This window comes from Orbicella franksi, chromosome 7 (assembly GCF_964199315.1).
Source record: "Orbicella franksi chromosome 7, jaOrbFran1.1, whole genome shotgun sequence".
Lineage (NCBI taxonomy): Eukaryota > Metazoa > Cnidaria > Anthozoa > Scleractinia > Merulinidae > Orbicella > Orbicella franksi.
In genome coordinates, this window is record NC_138151.1 from 2774581 (window position 1) to 2794217 (window position 19637).

The window sequence follows — 19637 nt, forward strand, 5'->3', positions numbered from 1 at the left end:
TTAAGGGAAGTATGTCATTTTCATTACTTTGTACATGAAGTAAGCAGTGTTAATAACTATTGAAATGACTGGCTTTTGGACTTTTGTGGAGGCAAATATGACTTGCATTGCAAGCTTATCGTTCACTTTTTTGCAATGTCTTGGAGCAATAACTTTGGCCTTTTCAGTTAGCCGTAAGCTCCCATCACTAGAGAAGTGGATAATTGCGTGGCTTTTTTATGATGCGCTGACACATTTTTCACTGGTACGTGTTTTGAATAAGCTGACAATAGGAACTGAGGTGGCCGTTGGCGACTAACGTAGGAAAATATCAAAAGTTATTTTAATGTATATACTGCATAAGTCACAACCTAGCTTGCAGTTGGGCTCATGGGTTATGAGAGAGATGATTTGACCTGGGTTTATTGAACAGCCTCCTAGTCGTCACGCGAATATGATTGCGTGACATGTTATGGTAATGAAGTCCAAAGCAGCATTTTTATTTTAAACACCTGATCTATTTCTTAGGAAGGACCATTTGTTTACTTCTCACTCACTGGATCTGTCAATAACTCCAACCATATCCTGGCTGAAGTTTGTGAGTATTTCTTTTTTAAACAAAAATATACGCATGGAAGAAATGGCATGGTATAATTCATTTGGTAAGCATCACTGGGATGGTATTCCATTTTTTATCTGCAACTCCCCCCTCTGACAGCCTAGTCTTTTGTTGTCAGCACCTTTGAAGTTTGTATCTGAGTGGTTCAAAATTTGTTGGTTGCCCCGCATAGATTACTATGAGTCTACGACCATTTTCGGATCATATGTACTAAAGGCATCCGCGGTTGTGTGTCGATTGATACCTTCGAACCATCCTTGATTGACACTCAATCAATACTCGATTGACATTCCATCTACACCTCAGTTGACACTTGATTGACACTCCATTGACATCTCGTTTGAGAGACGACCAAATTTTTGATCGATTCATACAAGTCAGTCAACACTGGGCCATCTGTTGATCAAATGTTGATAGAGTATCGACTGAGTATCAATTGGGATGTTGATCTAGTATTGATCAAGATTTTGACCAAGGGTATTGATCAAGAGTATCGATTGATACTCAACCACAGATACCTTTATTACGCATGATCCCTGTTTTCTTTGCTGACAGTTCACCAGAGACATCATTATATAAATATGAATACTATACCATATTTAGCTTATTTGATATAGGTAGCATGTTTTAGATGAGGTAACTGGCATAATCTTGTTTAAATGAGACTGGAGTTCACAACAGTTTTTGTTCTCAGGGAAAGAATATGGCAAGGCAGATTCAAGATGGCTGTTTTCTGACCCAACAATTGTTTCTTTAGAGATTCTTACAGTTGTCATCACTGGACCCCTGGCTCTGTTGTTGATCTATGCTATTATCTGTGACAAACACTACAGGTAAACAAAGTCAGAAAACCATGAACACCAGAAATATTTATGGAAATATGCCATGGTGTAACAACAACAACAACAACAACAACAATAACTTGCAAAGAAAAAGGCAATTAGGTATGAGAAAACTAAAAATCCACACTGATGTTTAGTTGTTTTCTGGCAAGACAATGAAAGAAACAACAACAACAACAACAACAAAACAAACAAAAAGCAAAACACAGGTGAAGTGCTACAGGGCTTAGGTATTACAAGTGAATTTATACAGCATGTATGATAAATATGTTGCTATTTTTTTTTCTGGCAGACACTTTGTGCAGACAACTCTTTGTGCATGTGAACTGTATGGAGGTATGGCTATTAACATCCTGTAAATAATATACTACAGACTGTAGTTTACCATTACACTTATGCAATTATTACAGTAGCTTATTTAATATCTGATTGACAGAAAAACTCTGCATTCTATCCACTGACAGACCTATGATTCTCAACAAAAGATCTGAACTTGTAACAAAATGCTGGCACAAGAATAAGTTCTATGTAGCCAATCAGAAACAGGATTGCTCCACACACCCTCCATGAGTCAGTTTTAATTTTGTTTCAACCGCCGCTAAGGGCAAAGTCTAATGATTGCTTCAAGTGTGAAACTCAGGTAATGGTAGTTTCTACCTTAATCTGTAGCCTATGAACCAGACATCTGAGACATTACAGTGTACATGAGGAAGAACTAGCAATCCCTAGATTTGAGCCAAATAATTCCACACCTATAAAATAACACTATCAAGGTCTAAAAGCCCAGCCAAATACGTGCACCAGCCTTTCAATTTGCAACATGTTGCATTGAAATATTGTGCACAAGTCTTTTAGTATAGAAATAAGTGGGTGAAACATTGCTCTTGACAAACTCTCCATATTGTTTGCTAGGTTGGATGACGTTTTGTCCAGAATGGCTGACTGGCAGCCCAAGTTTGGACACAAGCTCCTTATTGTATCTGTGGTGTTACTTGGTGTTTTTTAATAGTCTCTGGGTTGTAATTCCTTTTCTTTTGTTGTGGCATTCTTGGAAGGAAATGGAAGTTGTGCACACCAGTGTATCTACTACAAACAGAAAGAAGAAACGATGAAAGACTGTGCCTCTTTCTTCTTTATCTTTTCAGTGTTTTCTTATGAGTTTCCCTCAAATGCATTGTTCTGCTAGGCCTCCTCCAGTACATTTTTTTTTCACTCAAACCTGAGGGGTATGATGTGTGTGTTTAAGTTTTGTGCATCTTCCAGATGTTTAAAAATTTCATATTATGTTTCTATATGCACCTACAAACATTGACAAAAATCTTGGAACAAAATTGTACTAGAGCAAGGTTCCAAGGTTTCTTCAAGGCAAGGTGTCAACAAGGAATTCCAACGGAATTACTATAATTGCTAAATGCAACGCAATCGAGCTGTTACACGTTAGAACATTACATAAGTCTTTCTTATCTAGTTTAAACAATATTCACCACTATAGCCTTTCATGCATGTATGTCGCAACAACGTCTGGTTTAATTATATCATGCATATGGCTAGTCTTTTAAATAACCCTATTCTTGTTTCATTCAAGGCTGCATGGGCTCTGTACTTTCCATGGTACACGATTTTATATTGGTCTAAACCCAGACATTTGTCTACCTATAAAAGAGTTTTAGCTTGGACTTAAGCATCATTCGCTTGTTATATCCCTACTGTAACTTTTAGTTAGCCCTAGGAACTTCAACATTAATAAGTCACATAATATGTCTTGGACGTGGAACCCTCAATATTATCAATACCTTTTGCTTTAGAAGCACTCTTTTAATTACCTGATAATTTAAAAAAAAATTATTGTAAAGGAATATTTTGAGAGGAACATTTAGATGTAGCTAGTAAGCTGTCAATGTCATCTATGGCTTTATTAGTCAGTTCCAGAGCATTCTTGATCATAGTTTCTCTGTCAAGAAGATTTGGGATGTTTGCACAATCTACATTGCCACCTTCAAGGTCTTCCTGGAGAAAGATGAGAAAAGAAAAACATTCATTTGATAGACTAAGCACATAATAGGGAAACATGTGAAAACTAGTGTCAATAAACTAACTCCGTTGCGAAAATACTGTTTTTTACATATTCTTACATAAGTTAGCCTGAATTTCAAACAACCTCACCCCATCACTTACAACCCTGTTTTGAGGTAATCAAGTGGTCACCATGTTATTCGGGACTGCAGGGTTCTCCAAAAGCTTTGGCAATCAGCAAAAATTGTCATCTACTCGGCCTGGGCGCACTTCTCAGGGAAAATATACATACATTGTTTTGGGTCGGCTTGGCAGGGAAAGAGATTGTTGCTGGCCACTTGAAATTTTTCTCTGACTACTTCAAATTTTTGGAAGAACCCTGGGACTGTCATTATGTTACCTTGACTGTCATTATGTTACCTTGTTCTTCACACCAACAGCAAACTTGTGGATTCTATCAACAACAGGCAATTTCACCCATAGCATCAAGGGAAAATCATGCATGTGTTACAGGTTACGGCCCTTGATGCATGACAGCCCTACTATTGGATGGAATTGGCAAGTATTTTGATCTGTGTTTGTGGATTAAGCCACCTGAAGAGGCAGATAGAATTCAGGCTGAAAATAAGTTTCTGATTAACATACAAGTATTCAATAAACACCTTGTTTGCAGATTTTTCAGTGTCCTTAATGAGTGAACTCTGTACTAAATTTGTAGCATGTTGATTATGAATATCCTGAGGTAATACTTGTTTGCAAATTTAAGGATCACAAATGACATGTTGACTTGAATGAATGAGTTACTATCAATGGTTACACATCAGCAACATAATCACGTAAGATTATCATTAAAGAAGGACGTTAAATGTTATGTTTTCAGTGTGAACATCCTGACATAACAAGATCAGTGTTCCAGATAAGTGAGGGGTCTCAGGTAAAAGGCCAAACAAGGTCAGTTACATGACGCGACAAATTACTAGGAAATTTATTATGTGATTTGGAGGGAGCACTGAGAATTGACTTGTTGGAATTCTTTATGGACACCCTGCATTGAAAAATTATCTGGAACCCTCCAACATAATAGTAACATAACAGCATGGAAATAATGACATAAGGGGAGAAAAACTGATATTTTCATTATGTCTAAGTGTCGATGTTTGCATTACCAAGGCTGTGGTCTACAAAAAATTATGAGGAGCCCCAAGTTTCCTAACCATGAAATTCTGGGTGCCCAGCCTTTAAGCCCAATGATAAAAGATAGTCGCTTGTGGCATCCGGGTGTTTCCAGAACACAGCTCTGCATTACAGTCATAAGCGATTATGTCACTAGTCTGAACTAGGCCTTACTACACAGCATTTTTTTCCTTATCGTCCTGTACTTTTATTAAATGTACTTAAGGGCCCATTAACTGATCTTTTCAAGCAGTTGCAAGGGAAAATTTATTCTCATATAACCTCATTTTTAGTCACTTCAGAGTTATTTCATGTGTTTTAACTTTTTCAGGATCAGCAACACTAGTGATGACGTCATCAGGCCACGCCCATGGTCATGTGACCAATACTGAAAAAACGCAAAGGCTCCCAGGTAAATTACTTTATCAGAATTTTTTTCATTGATTTAATATTTTAATTTAAATCCTCATTATGCTATGCATCGATTTTGTTTCATTTCTAAAAGGTCAGATTTTGAGAGAGTTTCAAAATATTAAAAAGTTCGTAATTTTCTGAAAAAAGCATGAGTTTGAAAAAGGAATGCATAGCTATGTTTCCAACGTTGGTTTTAATCGAAATCCGTCAAAAAAGGCTGGATTTAAGGAAAAACCGCGTTTCCTTTAGCATTTAAAGAAAGTGGAAGTGCGCCTAATATATGTAATATATGTAATGTATATATTGGAAGTTACCCTATCAGTGCGTGCACAATTTACACTTCCAGCTCACTTCGGTAAGATCAAACAAAGCCACACAGAGTTAGTTTTTCTCTTTCTATTGCTCTTGTTTTTCTGTCTTTCTATTTTTTTGTCTTTGCTTGTACTTTTTTTACTTTGCATTTTGTGAAACACAAAGAAAAACATCTAAAATGTGAGCGAATTTGGAAGTTACTGAGTTATTTTTATTTTCTGCACTCAGGCTGACATAAGTAACCGGAAGTGAAATTTCACCTCCTTAGCAACGCGCACGAGCGTGCGCATAAATCGGTTAATGGGCCCTTAACAGTACGTAGTTTGAAGTGAAGCCTGTAGGCAGAATACAAGATAAGGCCATCAGGTACCTGCTAGGTAACTGCTGGTTGCCGTATGTTTATTAGTAACTTGTCACACGCACTTAAAATGTGTAAGAACAGTACACAAATCTCTGCTGATCTCTCAGTTTTTGCCGTAAAGACTAACTGCAGCATCATCATGATCAGAGATTTTGATAGAAACAGTTAATTAAAAATAAAGGATACAGTTAAATCTTTTTATTTTCTCTACTTCAGCAGTAACAGCCCTGATTATAAAAAAAGACAAAACTATTAATAGTTACACATCAGTGGCCTCAAAAAATAGCATAGGCAATGTGCACAACTCAATGGAATTAGAGAAGTCCATATTAAAAATATACAGGAAAAACGTTATAAGCAGGAATACAAAGATTATAAATTTATAAATCTAATACTGACAGGACCTTTCCTTACAAGCAGGGAAATGTTTTCTCTGATATTCAAGTTTAAGAGTGATTAAGTGAATATTGATCAATGTGGTTTACAGCTCAAGAAATGAAACAGTGGGGAGAAAGCTAACAGCAAGAACAACAACAACATACTAAAACAGCTCACCCTCTTTTTCCAGGGTCCCATATTGAGTCTTTATAAAATGTTTGTCTCTGTGAGGGCGTGGCCTTTACCCAAGCAGCCCAGTGAAGTGCTATCTGTAGGTACCTGGATGAAGGTGTCATTATTGTGAAAGTGAGATTTCTCATAATTTTCATACATGATAAAGCAGACATTATGAGTCAGAGTAAAGAAAATCGTAAATTATAGGGCATATTCTAGAGATGCACCACTGTTAGTGATTACAATAGTTGGTTCATATGTACCAAAGGTATCCACGGTTGAGTTTCGATCATTACCCTTGATCAACCTTTGATCAATATCTTGATCAACACTTGATCAACATCAGCGATACTGGGTCAACACTACATCGGCACTCCATCAGCAAGTCTGTCGACACTTGATCGAGTGTCAGTCGATATACAGCTGAGTATCAACTGATTCATATGTATCGATTGACACTCGAAAGTGTGTGTGCGAAAATTAGTCGACTCTCAACTGATGTCAAGTCTCAGTTGAGTATCAATCGACGTGTTGATCAAGTATTGATCAAGTGTGGATCAAGGGTCAATCAAGGGTATTGATCGAGGGTATTGATCGACACCTGACCATGGATGCCTTTAGCATACATGACCCCTATAGTTCCTACAGGGTAAGACACTTACTCTATCATAAAGATTCCTTACCGTTCATATGTACCACACAACTCTGCATCTGTCAGTCTAAACTGCACAACTCTACCATTAGGAAGAATGAGCTGGCACCAGCAGTTCTCAAGTGATATTTCTTTATCATGGTCAGTTGAATTTCTTATGTCAAGGATTGTTCTGTCACTAAACACCGCATTGATGTGTCCATTTGAGTAAGCCTTGAACCTTCCCATGCCTGGTACGTCAGCAGTGTCTATAATATGTGCTTCATGAAACCATGCATCCAGTGGAGTTGTAGTTTTCATTGCCTGTTAATTAGTTGTATGCCAATTGCAGTATTACAGTGGTTTTCAATTGAGTGTCGCAATTACTTTGGTTTTTGTTTTGGTTTTGGTTTTACTATGGTTTGAGATTGGCTGGGTTATTAAGGCTAATTGGTAAGTAATTGGTTTAGGTTTGGTTTTGCAACACTCAATAATATTGAAGACTGCTCTTATTAGAGGATCAGTGATTAAAAATTATAAAAGGCAATACAATCATTATCACATTTATTAAAAACATGTTTTTGATTCAATTTGCTAACAAACAGGATATTAATTTTTAAAAGAGAATGAATCTGAATAGCAAGTGTTTGATCTGACTTTCAGATTTGCTACGATGTATAGTTTTTACTCACTGTAATCTCTGGTCACATGTTTTGAGTTACCTGCACCTCTTTCCAGCAACAGCGTTCCTCCAATCGCGGTCCAACATTGCTCAGGAATTCTATGTATCTGAAAATGATAAATGGTCTTCATGTTCGCTGCTTCAACAAAACTGCAGTCCCCAAAACACTGGGCAAGACTTGACTTTTCCATTCAACTTTCTCTTTGTTTGGCATACATGTAGGAAGCATTGTGTCAGCCGACGAGTCCAAACAACAGGTTCATAAGAGGCTATCCCATGGAGGGTAGACGGCACTCCACCCCCTCCCCCACTCACATGATTTTGACGACCTCTTAACTTCTTCTAACAAGATATTTGTCAATGCCTGTCTTTCTCAAGTCTGCCCAAAGACAGTGTGTGTTAGGTACTGTTTGTTTGTCTTCTAAATTGGTACTGAGATTCCAATGCAGGCTTTGTACTCCTGTATGACTGTCCAGTCCCCAACCTCTTTCTTAGGGTCTCTCTTCTTCCCCACCCCTGGAGTGAGAGACCCTGGTTTGGTCTGGTCATGTGTCTCTTAGACAATTGAGAATGTCAGGGAGGGGACATCTAATTTGAAAACTTTTGTCGTGTTGCTTTTGTCCAAATCACTCCAGGTGGTGGGGAGGAAGAGAAACCGTGGAAACAAGGTTGTCCAGTCCCATGAGTGTGACTCCAAGCTTAGTATGGTTAGTAACAACTACAGTAGCCTGCAGAACAGGTGGACTAGTGGGGCAGTGAGCGAGACGCGATACATGAGCGCGGAGTGTGACCACAAGCGCGAAGTGCAAGGCGAAAAAAATCCGAGTTTTTGTCTCGCGCTTCACACTCGTGGTCACATTCCGTGCTCGTGTGTCGCGTTTTGCTTCAGCGTTTCACTCTCTGCCCTGCTAATCCACCTGTTTTGCAGGCTGCAACTACAGTCAAACCTCTATTACACTGTAAGCTGCCCTCCGTTAACCAGTCACCCTCTATTAAGAGGTCAGCATTCAGATTCCCAAAATTTGCTTCACATATTTACCGAGTGTCTATTTGACCTCCATTAAGTGGTCACCTCTATTAAGCAGACATGGTCACTGTTTGGACTTCCCAAATGGCTAACTGTATAATGTAATTCACCTCAGTTAAATGGTCACTTTGTTACATTGGGTGGTCAACCAGAGCACAGTTTTGTGGTCATGAAGAACTCTAGTTGGCAATGTACAGAGTCAGTGACTTGCTTTACCAGATAAAGTCATGCAACCCCAAATCACAAACCACCATAACTGATTTTTTTCACTTCAATTGTAAAATGAAATGCCAGAACTGTCAATAGTCGGCTTTAAGGCGAAGACACTTTAGTTAATGCTCTCCTTACAAACAACATAAACATAAATCTGTTGGCTAGTGTGTGGACTTCTAGCTACTTCTTAGATATATTTCTCATTACAGTTGTGATGAACAGTAAATGTAGATTGCACGCTTACTGTACTTTTGTTTTGTTGTTCAATGTTTTGCCCCATAATGTGCTTAATTTTGATCACCTCTTTTAAACAGTCAACCTCATTAAGTGGTCACCTAGCTATTTCCAGAGGGTGACCGCTTACTTTTATAATAAAGGTTTGACTGAATTCATTTTGTTTAGATCCCACCTTGCTGCCTGCTTTACTAGTCGACCAATTGAATATTCAGACTTGTGCTGCAGTCTGTCTGGAAGTGGCTTGTCAGCTGAGTAAACTCTCTCTTGAATCTCCAGATCCTGCAAGCCAAATTGAATATAAAACATCTGGAAAATTTTCAAACATTCACCCCATAACATAACATGTAAAAAGTGTTTTATTTTTGGACTGAGTCTGAACATTGTTAGTTAGGTTCTTTGCTATATTTGATCATCAATACATATTGTGACCGGGAACTTTCAGTTTGACTTTGTGTATCAAAAAGTGCACAGGGCTAACCTGCTTTATATTCTAGATCTAGGCAACAGCTACATGAACAGCAGGGGTTGACCGACTGGGACGATTGATTTTGCCCACCTGGCTTGACCATCTAGAGGAAAGTTTTTATTCTCAGTGAAAAGAAGTTCAGTTCAAAAACTTTTGCCTGCCTGTGAAAACCAGTTGTCCTCCTGCTGGAAATTTTAATGAAACCCCTGGACCAGATACAGTAGGTCTGTATTCTCATCTTGGAATTGTCGAGGAAGGATTAAAAAATGCAAGTGATTAATGGTTACAGTTAAATTTCTTTTACTGGATTTGTAAGTTGTAAGTAGTGCAGTATGTCTGATTGGGATTATATGTTATACCTTCAGGCCATTTTGCCGAACAAACCAGTGATCAAAATATCGTCCTCTTGGTGTTCATGACCTCATTACAGAGCCATCTCTAGGATCAATTTCAACAGTAAAGAAGCCAGTTGGCTGACGAAAAATCCTGAAAGTAACAAAACCATCCAGTAATATCATTCAATAAAAGTCCTCAGAGGTGAACTTCTGTGCTTAAATATATAACACTCCATAACAAATGGAAACAATTACTGCATTTGCCAGCGGAGAGTCAATTCCACATCCAGCTCATTTTATCAATTAAAAAGCTTACTACATTAAATTTGTGTCCTGCAATTGTGCTCACAATAAAGTGACTCAAAATACTTCAGTTCTCTTGAAATTAACCATGAAGAAAGTGTCATTGACAAGTCATCTCATTTAACCCAATTTTGCCAATAACCTTGCCAGCTAGCTATCAGGCAATAGTTTATTGTTACTTAAGAAATACATGTAGAAAACATGCATTGTGCTTCTCTCGAGTTATAGAAACATGAGTGGAAGTTTGGGAGAACGAGAAATGGTTTAGGAACATGAGCCGTAGGCAAGTGTTTCCATAGCTTAATTTCGAGTTCTCCCAAACTTTTACCAGTGTTTCTATAACTTGATAGAAACATGGAGAACATGTTTTCTATATTTCTTTTGGAAAACACCGCGACAAAAAAGGGAAACAACTTGTTTACTTTGATCATCAAAATGTAAATTCTCTTTGCTCATACCATCACTACATCAACAGCTTGTGCTAGTTCTGTGTTTCTATCAAGTTATAGAAACGCAATTTTTAACCAATCAGCACACATATTTTCTTAGGGCTGTTTTCTAAATAATTATACATGAATATGTTACTGATTATTTTGAATAATTAAATTGCTACATACTTGTATGTGGCACCATCTTTCCAAATGACTTTCATGTTGGGTTTTCCAAAGAACTCCCATTCCACATGGTCACAGTCATTAGGTACCTTGGACAGAATTTAGTGACTTCAATATAACTAAAAGAATGATGTCTTCATTTTAAAACACTTACTAAAAGGTGTTGCAACTCAAGACAAATAGATATCGTTTAAGAAGGATATTAAGCAAGTTTGGTCTTCCTCACTATTCCCCTTTGACCAGTCTCTGCTTCCCTTTAGTTTGTTGAGAAGTACAGAAAGACTAGTTAAGAGTAACTTATTTATAAAAATAAGCAAAATGTAATTTGACTAAAGCCAGGGTCTGAAAAGTGTCAATTTATTGATTACCAGCTTAAGATTAAGATGGTACTGTACTGCAGTTTTCAATCTGACCTGAGATTTCCACTTGTGAAGATGAACTGCACTGCATGTCACTGGAAGAGAGGCTGGCAAAGTTGTCATATTATGGCAGGAAGTGATCAGTGTCTTTTTGTCATTTGCTGCATCAAGTGCAAGTTGAAGGGGATACTTCCAAGCTTCAGGATATGAAAATAAAGAGTGAATTTGTTCTTGCCAAGTGAAGTAGTGCTTCTGCTTTTGAGCATCTGGCCCATTGTTTCTTGCTTTCTATAAATTGACCAAACACTGATTAAACAGTGAAAAGAGGGGAAGGGAAGGAGAAACAGCCTCTGGGAAGAGCCCAATGGCTCAAGAAAATGTTGACTAAACCCAAACTGCTACAACTCCCTCAACAGAATAAGCCATGGTCATATAAAATGCAAAGGAAAAGTGGTTTGGCCTGTTGACTTTTGGTTTTCCTATTGACTAAGAAACCCTGAAAGATGCTGGATGCTCATGGAAAGTATTTTCTAGTTTCTATTCAGAGTAAAGAGAGGTTTCAACTTTGTACACAATTAACAGGATATAGTATCAAAATACTTTGGTGTGTAATAACGTGAAATAGAAAGACTTTACCTGAGGCAAGGAATATTTAACCTCTGCAAGAAACCATGCAACAAAAGCTTGTCTGTGCGGCAAAAGAGTTACACTTGCCAGACCATCTACAGATGTGACACAAGTTGACCCATCTGGCAGTTTTGAAATAAAGCCTGTGGTGATGTGATCAGGCCAACAACACTGTGTAACTTCCTGGTAGCCAACCTGGGGTTGGTTAATGACATTTATTAACACTGGAAGAAATGGTTATTTTCTTTCTATAACTTATATTACCATGCTGCTTTGTACCTTCCCCCATTTTTCTAAGGGTAAAGGGCTCATGTTGAATCTGCACCCTTAACCTTTTGAGCACCTCTGGATCCACAAGACTTGTGATACCGTAAGTATACAAATTGCCAGACTTTTCTTTGAACTTGATAAACTTGAACAGGATTTCAAATGTTTTTAGCTTGAAGTTTCATAAGCCATATTTAATTTTGTATTATTTTGTTCAAATTCTAGCAAGAGAAAGTAAAATGAAAGGTAAAAAAAAAATAAAAAAATAATAATTTTTTAAAAATTTTTTTAATAATAATGTTTATTAGTGGCTTATAATAATAATAATAATAATAATAATAATAATAATAATAACCTGAAAACATACTGGATCTCATTAGACCTGCAGTCATAGGTGGGAAAGTCTGTAATGAGCATTTTTTCATGCACGTAATATTAAATATAGGGTAAGCTTATGTGTTGTGGAGATCGATATTTTTGGGAGATCGAAGTTTCTCATCTGTCGATAAACACTCAGCCCTAAATGAGACCGTATGTCAGTTTCGTAATGACCGAAGCACCCTACTCTGAGTTCCTGTAGATCCGTCAGTTCCTTGCAGAGGTATGGTTGGGCCGCAAATAGGTTACGAAATCTAACAGCCTCGGTAATCTTCGTTCTAAATGAGCTCAGGGCGAATCTTGTGAACTGACGCATGGTAGAATTACTTGGAGCCGCCTCACGATGGAGAAACACTGATCCACAAGGAGAAAGCTCAAGTGATGTGCCATCGCTGTACTTGATAAACAAACCATCATGTTCGTGCAGCACGAGCAAATCAAGAGTGCATACTTCTGCAGATCTTTTCAAATCTTCCGCCATTTTCGTCCTCTTAGTCAAAGCTTGGTTCCTCATTTCGGTGACGTCATTTGGGTAAGTACCGGTTACGCAAGCGCAGATGTCGTTACAACTTTCGACGTGGCTTCGATCGAAAGTTCGTGATACAAATACTGCGATCTTCGGTACAAAAATATCATTTGACGGGTTTGTATTGAACTGTTGTAACTCTCCCTCGAGCAGCCATGTCGTCCGACTTCGGAAATCCTCTGAGAAAATTCAAATTGGTCTTCTTAGGTGAACAGAGCGGTGAGTTTACAATGACAACTAGTCGCCACATGCAGAAATAGTTGTCGTGTTCGAAAAGTCAGTTTATGATCTCGATAATTATGGGCTTGACCGCGCTGTATCAGTCTTGGCGGCTTAATTGCTATATTGTTCTCTTTCAGTGGGGAAGACTTCTTTAATAACAAGGTTTATGTACGACAGCTTTGACAACACATACCAAGTAAGCTGAGAAATATTTTTCATCTGTGTGGGTAGTATACGGTACTTCCTCTGTTAGTTCTTTTGCTGTAGTTCAAAACTGTAGCATGTATGTTCATACAAGCTAGTAATATGTATCACAGTTTAAATATTTTGCAATCCATGCCTAAGAGTCGACGTTCTTTTTTACCTACCAATACAATATTCCATTTAGCTTAGCTTGTCTCTATTTAATTTAATTTAACTCGATGCCCTGTATATTTGTACATTAACTAATACGTACATGTAAGCTAATTATCCTGGGCCAACGTGAAGTATCAGACATAACAATAATTTGAGAGACACCATAACATTTCAGTTATAGACGGGCACTTAAAAATTAAAACCCTCACAAACTTGCTGAACCTGACAGCTTAAAGTAGATTTCCACAATTTGTACTTTGTATTCAAGATTAATTTTAGATCTTTCAAACTTGCTGAATATGATAAAAGTACTATTCCATAATTTATACATTGTCTTCCCGATTACAAAATTATTTTTAGATCCATAGAAACTTACTAAATCTGACAGCTGTTTAATTGTTAACGGCTTACACTGTAGATGTAGTTTTCCATAATTTATTTTCTAACTTACAAGTTAAGATTATATTTTGATCCTCACAAAGTTGCTGAATCTGACAGCTATGGATTAGTAAGTCAATGTACAGTCACGTAGTTTAAATTATGCAGAAACGATTCTTGTATTTGAAATGAATGGTAAACTACATGTAAGTTAAAGTATTGATTCAATTGATATACATTTGTACACTGTTCATATCTACATAGATAAGTGTTTCTTTTGTTGTTGTTTGTTTTGTTTTGTTTTTTTTCAGGCAACTATTGGAATAGACTTCTTGTCAAAAACAATGTATCTTGAAGACAGAACGGTAAGCCTAGTGGCCAAGCACAGAACTATAACCCTAATTGTCATACATGTAGTTACGTATAATTGTATTATCTGTGTGTTTCTATTTTAAATTAATGTACTTAGACACTGCTTTAGTGTGGATTATGCTGAGTTTTTATAGTGCAAGTTAATTTGATAAGAATGCTGCTTAATATGGCTTCATTTATTTCTTCTTTTTTTTTTTGCTTTTTAATTTTATTATATTTACTGGTATTTATATTTCTGGTATCTTTCTATAAATAATAATAGATCTATGATCAAATGTTTCATGTATAGCAGTAATACAATGTAAGTTATGAGACAGGATATCGCTAAGTTAATTAAATACTGGTACATAGTTAATTTACTCTCAGTTGACAGTATCAATCTTGGAATTACTACAAATTTTGGAGTATTGTTGTCCTTCCTATTTTTTGGTTGATGTCACTCTAGGACAACTGTAATTCTTAATCCTTCTATATGATTACTTACAATACAATCGTTCCATCATGAAGCAATCTTGGTTCTTTTTTTCTGTCCTCAGGTTAGACTGCAATTGTGGGACACAGCAGGCCAAGAGAGATTTAGAAGTTTAATACCTAGCTACATAAGAGATTCAAGTGTCGCAGTTGTAGTTTATGACATAACAAGTAATTTGATTTTGCTCAATGTTATAGCATTTATTTAGAAGTTTTTACTCTTGGCTATCTCTTAGACTCTTCATTAAAGTTCATGGTTGTCATGGTTACCATCACAATGATTACCACTGTCTTTGGTATCATCTTAAGATGCATTTCAGCCAGACACTTGTAACATCGTAAAGTGAAGATGTAAAATATTTTTAGGAGCACAATTCTATACTGTCTGTTGGTTCTTGCTTCACATACCTCAACATACCCTAGTCAGAATTTCTATTTGTATCAATATCTGATTTATGATTTTGTCCCATTACTGTTTCCCTATGTTTTTTGTAGTAAAGGTTGTTATATCAACTTGTAAGAGAGATACTTTGTTGCTTTAACAGTATTTTCAAAGTTCAAGGTAACCCCATAGTAACACATATTTATTCCTTTTGTATAGATTATAATTCTTTCCAACAAACAGCAAAATGGATTGATGATGTAAGAACAGAGAGAGGAAGTGATGTGATTATTATGTTAGTTGGAAACAAGACAGATCTCTCAGACAAAAGGTGAGAATCATTTAATTAGGTACTTCTTGCCCTTGTTTTCATTAATTTTTGTTATTCATAACTGCCACCAGAGTCATTTCCTATTCAGCTCTTGCAGTCATGTTACTTCCTGGGCTTACTTATAAAGCAGTGCAGGTTACTGGTTGTAAGAATTACTTTTTGTAAAGGCTTGCCATGGATGCCCATGCCATAAGATTAGTAAATTTTTATTAAAAGCAAAAGAAATTGTACATCATTCTATGAAGGCAAGAGAAAGAGAGATAATTTTCAAGAGTAAAATAATGCATTTTTTAATTCTCCCAAGCTTCCACTCATGTTTTTTGTTACTTGACAGACACATGGAAAATGTTTTGTTTTTTTTTTCATTTCTTAAGTACAAATAGTTTCTATCATAAATGTTGCTCTGTAATGCTTTTTTTTTTTAACAAGACAAGTGACAACAGAAGACGGAGAGAGAAAAGCGAAGGAATTAAATGTGATGTTTATAGAAACAAGTGCAAAGGCAGGATATAATGTTAAACAGGTAGGATTGCTAGATGACATCTGTACACTGTGATGCAGTAAAGAAGGAGGGGATTGAAATATCTCCAGGGAGTATACAATTCCAAGAATTGTGAAAACAATTTGATTTGTACTTTTGTTTTACAGGGTCCCCTCTGGGCTGAAACCCACTACCTTTGATGTGGGCTCCCTATATAAATATCTTTATTATGAAATGCAATTTGTGGCTTTTTGATGGTCCCCTACATTAAAACAACTCTAAAACATTAGTGCCAAACTTCAACCTACCCTCTAATTACACGTAGGGAAATGTAACTTACTACTCTTCCCAGGAGACCGTGACACCCACAAACTTTTTTGCCGCCTTCAGAGTAATGTTTTGATGCCGCAAGTTTGTTTCAAACCAATCACGTGGTACACTGAAATACAACACATGAGAACATTTTTTTTCTGTGTGGCTTCATGACTTTTTGATTACGTGATGTTCATTCATAACGCATTTATAATCAAGAGGAAAGCTCACTGTGCTTTTTGTCTTCCATAGAACTGTCAGCATGGCCGCTGTTTATCAGCTGAAGATAAAATAATGATCAGGACAAATTCAAAGCGGTTTTTTTAGACACATTCATCACAACAACCTTTCTTCTTGAAGATAAACACATTGTGAATGAACATCACGTAATGCGAAAAAGTCATGACGCCACACCGAAAAAATGTCCTCACGTGGTGCATTTCAATGTACCATGTGATTGGTTTGAAACAAATTCGCAGAATCAAAAACATTACTCTGAAGGTGGCAAAAAAATTTGTGGGTGTCACGGTCTATTGTAAGAGTAGTAGCTAATTTTGCAGCCAAGATTAGGATATTTTTAATGTTATTTGTACTCATTATATTTTCACAGCTCTTCAGGAGAGTCGCTGCAGCATTACCAGGCATGGAAAGTACAACAGATAAAGCAAACAAAGACGACCTTATAGAAGTTAAACTAAAGGACACACCACAGGAACCCCAACCACAGGCTGGAGGTTGTGCTTGTTGAATCAATATGCACAGTTATTCCCTGATGGTGGAGATTCCAATGTGGTCATTTTTATTCTTCTTTTTTGCTGAAAATGAACTTATCAATCTTGATCCTGGAACCATTTTGTCAAGGTTGATTGTGCATGTTAGTGATATACCAAAACTGCCAAATTTGGTATCTAATTTATTATCTCATAGGCCACACTTGCTTGGAACCTGCAAGACTTTGTTTTGCCTAAGTTTTAACTATCAAAAAAAAAAGTTTTGTTGATAAGTTCTGCTTAGTTAATTCTAACATACACATCTGGGAAAGGTGGCATGTAAGAATACAATAGCTGTGGTTTGTTTATTTTTCAACCATAAAAAGTTGAAATCAGAAATACATGTAATCTTATAGTAATTGGAATGAGGGGATTACAATTCAGGGAATAATTTCGTGAGTAATTTCAAAATCGGATGAGAGCAAAGCCTAAGGCCGATTTGAAACTACAAGTGGGATTACTCCCTGAATTGCATGACACAAGGTCAAATTACTAATTGAAGGGTTGCGTGGCAAAATGCCCTAAGTGACTATTGATCTCATGTCAAAGTCTCCTTTTCTGTACAAGGAAGTGAAAAGAAATTTGCTAGGAGAGTCTTGCAGTCTATCAGATGTCACTTAACGTCTTTTTCCATGCACCCCTTCAATTAATCGTATTTAAAACAAATATGGAAATTAAAAAAGTCTTTTTTGAACCTCTTTTGAGTGAAAAAGTCAGAGTGTTTTCCATAATTTTTAAAAACTGTTGAAAACTTAAAGAAGGAAGGTATTAAAGTGTGCGTAATTGACGTGTGAATCACATAGGTATCCAATTATGTATCCAAATTTTACATAATTGGATACCTGTTATTGGACAACCACGTGATCGTATGCTGATTACATGACTAATAGGCGCAGAGAACCAATCAAGATAAATAATTTAGTCAGATACGATTAAGGGTAAAACATGATGCACAAGAAAATGAACTCTCAAGTGGGAAGAACAGTTGTTGAAATGTCACCCTAAAATTACAGTTATCATAAGTTTGACAGAGTGATAGCTTGTACTGATGTCTTGCCCATTTCAAAGTGAAATCAATCCTTGTGGACACACTTAAAATTTCCATAATATTGGCAGTGTGGCATTACAATCATGTGTCAGATCAAAGCGTTTATTTTCTTTCTGCAGAATAACATTATGTATTATTTAACAATCAGTGAGCCATAATATTTCATCAGGTTTTAGAACTTTGAGACAAAGCTGGCTGATCCTGTATATTCATTCAGTTTGGTACATGTGGTTATCAACTTTACAAAACACTAAATTAGGTATTCATGTTTAAGTTTTGTATTTCATAACAATTATTATAATATTGTTTATATTACAGTATTGGTATTCCATAAATAAATGAGTTTTCGATGTGCTTACAAACTTCTATGTTATATAGTTCATACTAAAACAGAACAGATCTGAGGGCTTGACTGTGTGTTAGCGACTTATAATGAAGAGATAAAAAATGTCAGAACTTTCTAAGTGAACATCTTTTGAATAATGAGAAAAAAGAAAGATCAGGTTTAGGGCTAATTCAGTCAAACTAATTTATTCAACAGGAAATTTGATTTTAAAACTAATATTTTAAATTAATATTTGGGTATTTTCTGCAATCATGCAATCAACATAATCTGCAAACTTCATCATTTATCACTGATAAATAGTAATCTTTTTCCATGTTTAGTAGCTTCTTATGCAAATTTAATGACTTTGGACTAGTTATTTTATTTTTTCCCCAGCAAATGGGGACTAAGATCTCATAACAAGTCCATTATATTCAGAGCACCTGCACACAAGCAAGGCTATATGTGTGGACTAGAGAATGCTCAATAAGGTTCATCATGTCACTTACTAGAGATGGTTATTTTGTGTTAATACACAGCGCATTCATACAATAACCAGTGTTAACTTACAGTCATGGTTTCGTGTTTTATAAATAAAATGTAAAAAATTTTGTTCTGTGCAAATGTCTGCATAAGATTGACTTTTCGATAGAGTACTTGGCATGGTGTTTTTTTTTTTTTTCCTGGTAAAAAACATAATTATTAGGCAGTTTCAAGTAATTCACTTTGAATTTATTTTTGTAAATTAGTGCAATTTAATTCATAAAATTTCTGGGCAAAAATATTAAACACAGATGTGTCAATAGTTTGTGGGAAGTAAGCATACATTTTTCTGTAAATTTTTCCCCAGAAGTGAACTGCATTACTAACACAAGCCCACTCGAAAGTAGTTACTCATAAATAGCACTAATTTTGCCCAAAATGTTTTTGTTTTGTTTTTCCAATATTTCTACTTCTTTAATTAATCAGTGAATTTCATGCAAGACCAAGCCCAAAAATCCAGAACTACGCCCTGCAGACTGTAATCCTATCCATTCCTTTACTAAAAAGGGGAGGGACAAAAATACTCCACACCTCCTCCCTGTCAAGTTTAATTTATTATGACGTCACAATAGCGTTGAAAATCATTTATATGCGGTCAAAGTTCGGGTCATACTCCCACGTAAATTGACGCGTTCAGCACGGGTAAATTTGAAAAACATTTTAGTTTTTATCGAAGAATACGGACACGCTTTTATAACAGAGAAAACTGGCTGCA

General features: G+C 36.4%; 3 protein-coding genes across 4 annotated transcripts; 2 read left to right on the plus strand and 1 right to left on the minus strand.

Moving 5' to 3' along the window:
• The first annotated feature begins 40 nt into the window (after positions 1-40).
• On the plus strand, positions 41-2559 carry LOC145492214 (emopamil-binding protein-like). Of its 2 annotated transcripts, XM_081471565.1 has the most exons (5): positions 41-244; positions 508-577; positions 1293-1431; positions 1733-1776; positions 2353-2559. In XM_081471565.1, exons 1-5 carry the CDS (start codon positions 65-67, stop codon positions 2550-2552), a joined length of 633 nt encoding a protein of 210 aa, XP_081327691.1. In that variant the 5' UTR covers positions 41-64; the 3' UTR covers positions 2553-2559. The 2 variants fall into 2 exon arrangements, 1 of the variants encoding a protein (XP_081327691.1); XR_014049963.1 differs by having other exon boundaries at positions 152-577; positions 1356-2441.
• A 716-nt stretch (positions 2560-3275) lies between these two features.
• LOC145492203 (uncharacterized protein C5orf34 homolog) lies at positions 3276-12918 on the minus strand. The gene is given in 12 exon segments (XM_081471548.1): positions 3276-3447; positions 4116-4201; positions 5900-5940; positions 6269-6370; positions 6949-7220; positions 7619-7685; positions 9228-9334; positions 9881-10007; positions 10777-10862; positions 11187-11420; positions 11769-11954; positions 12592-12918. Coding segments are annotated over 12 exon segments (1800 nt in total). The 3' UTR covers positions 3276-3282.
• Positions 12919-12989: 71 nt separating this feature from the next.
• Positions 12990-19560, plus strand: LOC145492215 (ras-related protein Rab6). The gene is made up of 7 exons (XM_081471566.1): positions 12990-13149; positions 13290-13348; positions 14199-14252; positions 14796-14901; positions 15332-15443; positions 15873-15966; positions 16847-19560. Exons 1-7 carry the CDS (start codon positions 13086-13088, stop codon positions 16982-16984), a joined length of 627 nt encoding a protein of 208 aa, XP_081327692.1. The 5' UTR covers positions 12990-13085; the 3' UTR covers positions 16985-19560.
• The last annotated feature ends 77 nt before the right edge of the window (positions 19561-19637 follow it).